Source organism: Sinohyriopsis cumingii, chromosome 3, assembly GCF_028554795.1.
Source record: "Sinohyriopsis cumingii isolate HCF-2022 chromosome 3, ASM2855479v2, whole genome shotgun sequence".
Classification (NCBI taxonomy): Eukaryota; Metazoa; Mollusca; class Bivalvia; order Unionida; family Unionidae; genus Sinohyriopsis; species Sinohyriopsis cumingii.
The window spans coordinates 79,275,928-79,288,466 of NC_142963.1; the positions used below are offsets into that span (position 1 = coordinate 79,275,928).

The following is a 12,539-nucleotide window of genomic DNA, read 5'->3' on the forward strand; positions in this document are numbered from 1 at the left end:
AGTATGATCATTTCCCAAACCATGGCAGGTGTTAGCAATCATACTTCAGATTTAGAATTGGGAAGATGTGCACATTCATGTGTAGAAATATAGATATGTTAATTAGTGCAATTATTATTGTTTAAAGATTGTTTTAAAAAATGTATGACAAACTATTTACAAAGCTATAATCTTTATGCACACATTATTGTATATTGTGTCTTTCTGTCATTGAGTAATGTACCATTTTAGATACAGCACTCTTAACCTCAGACAACCTCAAGGTCATTTGAAAAGCATGGATGCATTTTCCATTAAGCATTTTGTATGGTAAAAAATTCAAAACCTTTCAAAACCCTAACAAGTCCTGAAATGGTCATTTGAAAAGTCAAGAAATCCTTGCTGGAATGGTGAAGTATCTTAAGAATGTGGTAGAATGTTGTAAAGAAATTCTATTATCTGCAGTGCACATATATGAAGCTGAGTTAATCAAGTTTCATGTTGACAGCCAGTTTGGTCTATAATGGATGTACAAAACCTGAAAAATAGAAAGTGATTACTAATTGCAGTGTGGAATCAGTGAAACCCTGGTCTTCAAAAGTGAAACTGTTTCAATCTGAGGTGGAGATTTAAAGACAAAAAATTCATTGTAATTTTTTATTGTTGTTAAAATAACAAGCAAATTCAAACAATTATTGCTATGAATCGAGTTTTAAGTGAACACAATTTATTATTGCATCTAAAAAGGTGCAAACTACAATTAGTTTCTACATATATCTTTTATTTGAAAATTTGCATTGTGTAATAATCCAAAATCTTATGAGTTTGCATTTCTGCTCTATTTATTGACTATTATCCATTCCATGTATTAACATTTCAAGGTTTATTTTCCATTCTGTTTCTATATCTTGTCAAGTGAAACAGAAATGTTGATAACAAAATCTAGCCTATCTCAAAAGGACTAACATAATAATTCTTTAGTTGCAGTTTGCATTATTATAGAATCATTTTGTGGGTGGGGGTGGGGGGCAGGTCTTTTTGTATGTTATACAAAACATGCCCTTCTTTTTATGAAGGAAAATCAAAATCACTAATTCTATATTTTTTTCAGGAAAGTAAGAGTCTTCAGTTTAGATTTCTTTGTGGTATACTGGTGAGCAAGTTTTCTTTAAATAATAAACTTTTTAACTTAACTGATTTTTCATCTACCTTAAATTATTTCCTACAATTGCATAACTCTAGTGTAAAATTGTTTAATTATAATAACACAATGAGGTCTACTATGCTGGGTATTAATTCCCACGTACAATACATCATAATGTTATATATATATATATATATATATATATATATATATATATATATATATATATATATATATATATATATGTCTGTCTGTGTGTGTACATCATAGGTATCAGTAGTTTGCTGTAACTACATAACTCCAGTGTAAAGCTGTTTAATGATAATAATGCAATGAGATCTACATGAAGGGCATTTATTTCCACATACTATTTATTCATCATAATGTTATATATGTGTGTGTGTGTGTGTGTGTGTGTGTGTGTGTGTGTGTATCATGGGTACAAGTAGTTTGCATGCTGATTTGTGTACAATTTTCTAATTTTAACTTGCAGAATTCTACATATCCTATTGAGATTACACCAAGAAATGAATACCCGCCAACATTTTGTGATCTAAAGAAACAAACAGTTGCATCCCCAAATAGCATTCCCATAAATGAGGTATTATTTATCCTTATCTGTAAATCCAATACATGAACAGTATTATAAACTGTAGGGTGTTGCTTTTTGTTTGTTGGGTAATTAGCTTTACATAAAATGATGTGTTCATTGATAAAGGAAAGGAAGTAAGTTATTAGCTGGAATTATAGTAATGATGGTGTAATTAGATGAATACTTCATGCCTGTCAAGAAATTTTCAAACACTTGTTGTCTCATGATGTCATCATTGTTTATACTCCATGTCTACTGGAAAAGAAAGAAAATGAAACAAAGAAATATCACCTAATATTGCCCTTACACTCAACCTCATAATAAAATAAAGAATCAGTGTAGAAACATACTCTGGGGATTGTGATCCCATCTCGCTGTGCAAGCATACATGTCTGCATGAACTTGTGCTGTTTAAAATAAAATATTTCCATCTTTCTGAAAATTGTATCAGAAATGTGAATTGTAAACTTTGCGATTTTATATTGGGACAAGAACAGTTGTCTTACATAGCTGTCTAAGAGCTATTGTACATTCCCTACTCCTTCACTGCCCCTAACCCCATGATATGGAAGGGGTGAGAGAATCATTAATGATATTTGTTGGGATTTTTGTATGAACAGTCAGTTGGATTAAGATGATCTCTCTTTCTCTCTCTCATTTATTTAGGTTTAATTGAATAGCAAGATGTTCTTAACATTGATTGCACTATATTAATTTTTCTTCATTTTTATTTTTAGAATCTACCTGAAGGTGGAAATATATGGCAATTTAGAGCATGTGACAAAGATAAGTTTGACACCTCAGCCTCCATAAAGGTTTGTGCAATTTTATAACATTTTATGTGAAGGGTATCAGGTATCCAATTTTTTATAATTATTTTGGTTGTGATTATATTTGATTGATTGATTGTAGCTGAATATCCATTGCAAAAGTTTTAAGTCTACATCTGACATAATTAGCAGGAAAAAAAAGAATGTTGACTCTTACTGTCAGATGAAATTTGTCTACACATACATGAGTCATCTAGAGATATATATCCCCCTGTGTCTCATGTAACTACATAGTTTGGGGAATGTATTTATCAAAGATATGGAGGGAAATTTGTCTACACATACATGAGTCATCTTGTACAGATATTTACCCCCATGTGTCCCATGTAACTACATAGTTTGGGGAATGTAATGATCAGAGATATGGAGGGAAATTTGTCTACACATACATGAGTCATCTTGTACAGATATATACCCCCATGTGTCCCATGTAACTACATAGTCTGGGGAATGTAATGATCAGAGATATGGAGGGAAATACTGTTATTAGTTGTTCAAGCTTTTCACATTGTGTGATGGGGTGGGGTAAGCTCATCATAAAAAATGGTGAAATATAAACTACTTTATTTACACTTGCCATAAAATGGAGCTAAATGGTACCAGTAGAGTGCAAAATGTAGATTACAGCAACCTATATTATGACTCATAGGGTAACAATCTCCAGGATGCATGCGTACATTGAGTTCCATAATTACAGGTAACAATGTTTGTGAAATGGACATGAAGACATAAATAATATTGCCTTTGAGGTAGCAAGTTTAACTCACTGTGACCTGAATTAATTTGGAAGGATAATACTCATCAGGAATCTATGCAACTGTGATGATTCAACACTGCACAGGCATCAGTTTTTGAAAAATATAGCTAAATATAAAAACATAACTATGCCTCTGGAATATAACTATTAGGTTACAGTGTCCTACATTTTGACTGGTAAAGTTGTGCTCCTTTAAAGATTCATGCAAATAGATCATGTTTCATGACTGTTCAGACATGTATCTGAGAAATGAAGCTAAAGATAAAATGTTAAAGTTGCCACTGGTGCAAAAGAAATATGACACAGTGTCCTAAATTACACTGGGTAATGTAATGCTCCTCCAAATACATTATATGCTGTAAAGTTGTTATGACTGTGGACAAGAGAGTTAATGAAATGGAATGAAATGCAAAAACTTACAGTTGTCAGTAGAATGTAAAATAAAGGTCACAGTGACTAATGCCTAGTCATGTAGGGTCAAGTTATGTAGGATTTATACAAATATAGTTTCTTAAGCCATAGTAGCTCAGTTGGTAGAGTGTTGGACTCATAACAAAAGTTGCAGGTTCAGTATCCACCATGGATTAACTGGGTTTATCCTTGGGAAACACATTTAGCTCCCATTTCCTTGACATGATGTAGTCTTAACATGTTAGAAATGCTGCTAAAACCAATAACATACAGTTTCATTACTGTAAGGTAACACTGTTTGAGAACTGGAGATAAATACAAAAACATGACTTTGCCACTGGAGCACACAAGCAGCCTGCTCTATCCTAACACAATTTTAGACTAATTATACTCGTTTATTTTTAGCTGACAGAAAAGTGTCAGTGATCATTTTCTTTTACAGATCAACAACCACAAACTTCATAGAAAGGGCCCATGTTAATATAATACAAACTTAGGTCACTGACCAGATGGCAATTTGCATGTTGTCATGCTTGTATAGAGTGTCCTGGTGATAACCATACCCAATACCTGCATAATTCTGAATAAATTAATACAAATTACATGTAATTACATATAATTCACCTTTAAGTCAATTCTCATGATTTATAGTATTTGGTTATCATTCATCTATAGGGGTTATCTAGTGAACTCATGCATTTTTAACTCTTTGTATTTAGCACAGTGACTTGTTTTGTTTGGTGGTAGCTGTGTCATCCATTTGTTGTAGGGTAGCTAGAATGATAGCTGATTAATCATCCACATGGGTCTTGATAGTTTCAAGGATCGAGACCAACTTTAGCTGGTAAATGCATTTCAGCCATGTGTTACATATATTTGATTTAATTTATATTTGATTTAGTTTGTGTTTGATTTGATTTGCGTGTTTCTGGGTTTTGGAATCTTTTTTATTTTCCTTACATGTCAATGTAATGTAATTTTGTTTACTAGGAATTTGATATTTTCCAGAAAATTCAGTTTGACCTGAATCTTTCCATAAATACCTAATAAGAGAAACACTGTTTCTATTTTTGACTTATTTCTTGGCCTTGATTAAGGGTCAAGTAAACAACTTGTATTCTCAGAGCAAAATGATTGGATCTTATCAAGGACTTACAGGGGCTACTTGATTTTTATATGTAAACATGATCATGTGATCCTCTATTTTGCATTTCCAAAATTGTTGATTACTCAGTATTAATAGTGATGTTTAGATCTCTCTCTCAGAGTTTGGGCTTTTAAACACTTGATGTTAAGTTGTTTTCTTCTGTTGTGACCAGTTTTTGATTTTTTTAGTTTTATTTTAATTTTTATGATTCTAAAAGATTAACTCATTTCTCTGAAAATATTTTAGTACTTATACAGAATTCTTGACAAAGACATTTCTTAAAAATTTTATTTGGATTTCCAAAACTGGAGGATTAATTACTGTGTTTCTACAGGGAACTGTAGACTTCAACACAGTACAGGTTACAGCATATGTCATCACCTTCCATCTTGGATACTTCATCAGGACTCGAACTTGAACTCATTAGAACATTTTATTATTAGGAATTCTAAATTTGTATTCATGGATTATTCTTGGATTAGTTTTGGATTTGATTCTTGAAACCGTAATTTTTTTTTCTTCATTTTTACAGTATTCTTCCAGGGATATAATATGTTAAATTTTCAAAGCTTGCTGTTTTCACTCTTTCTTATGTTACTGTTTATTCAAGCCTAAACACATAACATAAAACATGTCTCTGCTGAATTTCTTATGTCATATCTCTTGCAATCACCCTAATTGTTTGCACATTAGGAGATGAGGAGAGACCAGGAGATTAGTCATCAAAAAGCAGTCTTTGTGTTGCAATCATACTTTCCATCACCATTTGTACCCATTTGGATTACTTTTCTCAAGGTAACATTCTAAAAAGATACCAAGGGTGAAAAATAGTTGTATTCCTTTAATGTGGAGGGTGGGTGGGAGGATAGGAAGTTTTGGAACATGGTTGATGGGTCATATGATAAGAACACTGCTGGTTGATTTGAATAGTTCTTATGAATAAATGCAAGGGGTTATCAACTTCCCAATTATAATGTGGCTACATATTGTAACGGCTAAGAAAGGGGAATTCAAACTTGATTATTTGATGTTTTATGACTTCTATAAATACAAAAACCTTTTGAATGTGGCATAATTTGGTCTTGCAGTTAAGGTCATTCATCAAAATAATAAAATATTTAAAAGGGAAGAGAATAAACTTTTTAAATATAGTAATATTAATGGGAGAAACAAATGGTCATCTATTTGCTGGTCTATTAACCAAGAGAAAGGATAAAATGTTGTCACTAGCAAGTTTGCTGTAGATGATAATGACAATTGAATATCACCTACAAGTAGTAGTATTTTCGATATAAACACCCATATCATATACATGCCATACAATTTAGTGGGCTTGATATACATGTATAACTGTAGTGTATATATGGATCAGCTAGTAACATTCCTAACATGATGAAAATGAAGGCTTGTTAGTCAAGCAAACATGTAGCCAACTTGAGTATGGTGTTGATAGCATGACAAACTGTATGATAGTAATAACTTTACTAATAAATCTTTTAGAGTCCAGTACTGTTAAACCAACTTAGAAAATTAAATATATGGTTCAAGTACTTTCCACAGAATTCATTCATTTTTAACTTTGTTTTTACTGCAGTGAATTGTTTTTAGTCTATGATATGGACTGCATATTTTTCTTAAAAGTCATTAAATATGCAATTTACAGTATGTGAGGATTGGGTGAAACTGAAAAAAATCTCTTTTTTAAAGACCATACATTCCACCAAAAGCTCATGACCTTTGATGACAGGGCAAAATGCTTTATGATCAGTAAACCCATGAATTGAGAATCTGGTCTCTCAAGACAGGTGGTCTCTCATGGCAGTAGTTTCTTGAGGTCCATTTTACTATATTTCTTGAATAAATGCTGATTCATCTGCCAGGACTAAGGTTTTTCAGAGAATGTTTTTTACAAGAAAATATTATAATGTATGGAATTACCTGATCAGCAAAGTAGGTTTACTTTCTATTAAGATGGAATCGTTTTGGAGAAATTGGTGGTAATCATGCTAAATAAACTAGGTCATTGGCACTTTTCTATCAGAAAACAAATAAAAATGTTGTAACCACTGAAAAGCATGTGCTTCATTGTATTTGAACAGAGCCTAAAGGGTAGTACTTCTCTGGAGTCATGCACACACACAATTTTTATTGTTCTAAACCAAACTTGATGTATGGGTACAGTTCATTCATATCTCAGAAGAGTTATAAAATTAATATTATGTGACCTTGGGTTGTTTCAATGTCTGAGATCATCATGATGTAGGCTTTTTATTAAAATGGCTTGTAGACGTAATAATCATTAAGAAGTAATAATGGATTTGGATCAAACTTAATTTGATTGCATATCTTGACAATACCTTTATGGGTTTGGAATGCTAGTTTTCCATTACCTTAGTGGCATAGTTCAAGGTCACCATTGAGACTTTTGTACTTCAGTAATCTTCTAAAGAAAAATAATTTTAAAAAATGTATAAGGATTAAGACTGGCCTTTAGTTGGAAAATGCATATCTGCCATGTCTCTCATGACTTTGATAACTGTGTGACCTTGACTTCAAGGACTTTTAATCGATAATGACTCTTGAAATAAACATTTGAGCAAAATCAGAATGGATATTCATCCAGCGTGGTGTTCATTGATCTGTTGAGGTCCATGACCTCCAGTTGAATGTCTCAACTCATGACTTGGATACTTCAACCTCTAAAACCTTGACTCAGTGTTTTTCGCTACATTTAACTATTGACCATGTCAACTCAGACAAAAGAATAATGGATATCATTTGGTATCTTTTGATTTTCTCAAAAATATCTATTTCAATTCTCAGTTTAGAGAATTAAAAGAAGGTTAAAAAAAATAACCAGACTTTTTGTGGAGAGCTACAATGACTCTTGTTTACTTGAATTTATCTATGTATGGAATATATTTGGTAGCTGTTGACTGTGATATTCACATGTAATTACATGTACTTGTATATTTAAATGTTTATTCTTGTCTTTATTTTTCTTTTCAGCCCCTTATGGGTGGTATGTTTGAAATCAATGAAAACAATAACATTTTTACTTTAAAGTTAACAACCAACAGTACCTTAGACTATGACCGTCAGAACAAGTATTTTTTGGAGTTGCAGATCCTGGTAAGAATAAAACATAAAAATATTGCTGGAATTTTGAAAAAGTATTTTTATTTTAGGTTGAAATAGTCTTCAGAAATTGCCTTGTTTACCAATACCTAATTATTTGATCACATACATATTTTCAATGGAGGCATATCTACTGTCTTGAAATTTTACAAATTGTGTTAATGTGATTCAAGAACCAATATTACATTCCTAAGTGACTAAAAAGGTAGTTGTGATTGTGTCAGTTTAGAAACTATCAGATTTCTAATGTGACTTATTTTCATACTGCATAGATTTTAAAATGTTATGCATGAAGCTGAGTGAACATGGTGAGATTATTAGTTATTCTTCTGTAAATAATACATTTTAATGTTAAATCTACTCTTTAAAATATTCTGATTATCAATAAGATAGTTTTATTATGGACAAACGGAATTATTTAATTAAAATTTAAGTTTTCTAGTGCTTAAGATATAAACATTGTAACATTCATTACAGTTGAAATTCATACTAGTGAACTTCATTTATCCATTGACTAGGATGGTGGTTGTGAGAAAGAAATTCACAGTTGTAATGATTTTGATACTTTTGCTGCATATGATAATAGCGATGATAAAGATTTAGAAAAATATAAATTCATTATGATGATCAAGACACCCATAAAAAGGAGAAGTGATGAAATGACCTAACTTCTGTAAAGATATTTGAATTTTGTTTTCTTGAATTTGAAATTGGTGATATATATATAGATATATATGATTTGGATACTTTTGCTGCCTATGATGATAAAGAAAGAAAAATATAAATTCATTATGATGATCAAGACACCCATAAAAAGGAGTAGTGATGAAATGGCCTAACTTCTGTAGAGAAGATATTTGGATTTTTTTCTTGAATTATAATTTGGTGATATATATATATATATATATATATATATATATATATATATATATATATATATATATATATGTATATATATATATATATATATATATATATATATATATATATATATATATATATATATATATATATATGTTCAAGTTAATCAAGCTTTGTATCAAAGGAAGAAACAACTTACCAAGCAAAGCACAATGTAGCACAAAAGCAAGGTGAAAACCTGAACATCTGTGTTATTGAATGATAGGTGAGTTAAATAATTATATAAAAGTCAGACAGAAATGTGTAGCTGACATGTTTGTTTTGGGTTAGTGCTAGAATAGCAAATGTTTATCAAAATGAATCAAGGTAAATGTGTAGCATATGTTGTGAAAAGCATTGTCTTCTGTTAATAATAATAATAATAATACAGATAAAAATAAAGTTCATGTAAAATTCCAAGGAATATTTGCATAGTAAATATCGTTGAAAACTTTTGTATATGGGTAAGACACTGGTGCCTGACTGAAATGTTGACAATATGGCATTGGTAAGCTAACATTTTTCTTTCTCTGTTACAAATCCTGGGTCAGCTCAATCAGTAGCATGTGATGTGTATATATATATATATATATATATATATATATATATATATATATATATATATATATATATATATATATATACAATAAAATAAACTTGTTCCCTTCAACATAAATTTATCCATTCCTTGACAAAGAATAGATATACTGCTGATTTTTTTCTGAAGTTAAATTGTGTGTGTGTATATATATGTGAAATCTCTGTTATAAGACTGTGTAATCCCTGTTATAAGACTGTAATCCTTGTTATAAGACTGTGTAATCCTTGTTATAAGACTGTATAATCCCTGTTATAAGGCTGTGTAATCCCAGTTATAAGACTGTGTTATCCCTGCTATAAGACTGTGTAATCCTTGTTATAAGACTGTGTAATCCTTGTTATAAGACTGTGTAATCCCTGTTATAAGAATGTGTAATCCCTGTTATAAGACTGTGTAATCCTTGTTAAAAGACTGTATAATCCCTGTTATAAGGCTGTGTAATTCTGGTTATAAGACTGTGTTATCCGTGTTATAAGACTGTGAAATCACTGTTATAAGACTGTGTAATCCCTGCTATAAAACTGTGCAATCCCTGTTATTGGATGCCACTTCAGTATAGACAACCAGTTATGTTATATGCATATCAAATTAATAATAACAAAAAGCAAAGTTTTTAAAATGAAAATTTTAAAATCATAAAATGCACATGTCTGGGTTTTATCCTTGCAAATTCAACTCACTAAGCTTCACAATGTTTATTGTTGGCCTATTCTTTCACATGATTTCAGTGTTATTGTCATTTTGTCAGTCATGGTGGAGTAAACAGGTCTTGTAAAAAAAACATTCTCATTTGTTTATTCCTAGGATGGAGACTTTACCAATGTGACTCTTAATCTCACAATAAATGTGATGGATGTTGACAACAAACCTCCAGCTTTTGACAATGAAATTTATTACATGCATGTGGATGAAGAGGTAAGTTTCTCAATCAGGTTTATGTATCCATTTTGGTCATTACACCAATTTGGGAATTGCCTTTACAAATATACAACTCCCTTAATCATCCTTATATCACAATGCCTTTAGCCTTAATTTTATCTAGTTTTTCCTTTCTTTCATACTTTAGTTAGCACTATAATATCACAATGCAGCTTTAACATTTTGCATTTTTATACAAATACCTAATTCTGTTCTAAAAGTAATCCCCTTTGCACTAAGGAATTCAGCAAGAAGTGAAGACTGAGTTCACCCCAATCACAAATAGTGGACAGTTATTCCATGACAATTTTGATTTTTATGCATTGCTGACAAAAGTTGTGGGACATTTTAGTATAGCATAATCTGTGTGTGTGTGTGTGTGTGTGTGTGTGTGTGTGTATGATTGCCATGTAGTTGGATGGACAGCTGGGTGCATATCCAATCTGATTGCAGGACAATAGACTGTTGTGAATATATATCAATGCAACATTGTATGATGTGTTCTCCTTTAGTACGCGGAAGAATCTTATTGATTTTGAGGTCGTGTAACTCCATGGTTGATGTCACTGTTGCTAAAATAGATTTTGCCTCTGAATTTCATTTTCAGATTATAATTTGTTACAATTACTAATTTCTTAACCATCTATGCAGATACTTTTACATCCATAAAGTATATTTAAATACATTATCTTATCCTTTCTTTGTAATAAGTTTACTGTATATCTTTATTTATAATCATGGCTGCTACATCATCTGTGCATATTTCTGAAATCCATGACATATATTTAAATACATCATCTTCTTTGTCATATAACAGTTGAATATGATAACTTTAGGTTTGCCTACAATGTACAGGATAACATCTGAATTCTGCAGAAATCTTGAATGAGTGAAGATTAATATATCTACAGAAAAAATGGTAATTGCATACTCACACAAGTTTGATGTATGATTTTTAATGGAATAATTAGCAAGTGACAAACTAATTATGATGAATGAGTAAACGTAGTTTTCCTTGTCTCTATCCAACACAGGCATATTAGACTAAAATATTTGCATTTTTACTTTTTTCTTCAGCAACCAAAAAACACAGATTTTGGAAAAGTACATGCAGCTGACGAAGACACAGGCATTAATGCAATACTTCATTACCAACTTGAATCTGTAAATGGTAAATAGGAATTCATCAAACTGTGTGTTATTTTTGGAATTCTCAATCACAGATTCATGATATTGAAATAATATTTTAAAATTTTTAATTGATTTCTTTTGTCGGGCATTTTCTAAATGTAATTGTCAAACTTTTCATCAAGTTTCAGTTGCCCTGTTTGGTGTAGACTGGACAAATCTCTTATCTGAAGAAGTTAAATAGATTGCTGTGCAATTAAATTTTTTATTAATGCAAAGACTTTTAACATTATAACAGAAAATGAAGAGAAAATTTGTACTTTTGTGACCTGCTATGTGAATCTCCATTCCTTACAAGTGCCTAGTGTTTGTGTTCACACTGCAGGCATTTTCATTTATTCTTTTGTTGTATCTATCCATGAATAATTGATTGATTGACTGATTGAGTTAAATATCATAATCTTTTACAGGAAACTATTCATTATTGTGTTTTACTGCACTATTATGACTATATTCTGATAATACAAACCCGTTTGTTTGTACCCAACTACTGATTTAAATAATCGAAACCTTTAATGTGATAAAAAGTGCAAGGAACTTAGTCAATTCATTCATTGATTTATAATTTCTAACCGGACTCTGAGTAGAGTAGCCCTAACACCATCATCGTTTGCATATTTCATGCTTAACGGAATTTTCAGTTTAATAGACGGACATGCTCGGATACATTTCCAGTTTCTGGACAAGTCCATTTTCAGCAAAGGGGTAAATCACAACTACAGATGTACATTCATAAGTCATCTGCTTCCAATATTTACAATGTCGAATCAAGCAAAGGAAAATAATGACAACTACAAATTTGCTTTTCATGTGGATTTAACAAGTGGTTTAATTTCTATGTTCATATCTGCAGAGGGATATAATTCCAAACTCTCAAAGTTATGTAATTTACACAATTATTCAGCAGTTACCGAACAGGATGAACTATGTCATT

General features: G+C 31.1%; 1 protein-coding gene across 1 annotated transcript in view; it reads left to right on the top strand.

Moving 5' to 3' along the window:
• Positions 1–12,539, top strand: part of LOC149803171 (cadherin-23-like) — a 59,251-nt gene that overhangs the window by 13,211 nt on the left and 33,501 nt on the right. The window contains exons 4-9 of the mRNA XM_089951349.1: positions 1,091–1,132; positions 1,617–1,724; positions 2,453–2,530; positions 7,870–7,992; positions 10,304–10,414; positions 11,495–11,588. Of these exons, the coding sequence (XP_089807475.1) occupies positions 1,091–1,132; positions 1,617–1,724; positions 2,453–2,530; positions 7,870–7,992; positions 10,304–10,414; positions 11,495–11,588 (556 nt within the window). The remainder of the gene's footprint in view (positions 1–1,090; positions 1,133–1,616; positions 1,725–2,452; positions 2,531–7,869; positions 7,993–10,303; positions 10,415–11,494; positions 11,589–12,539) is intronic.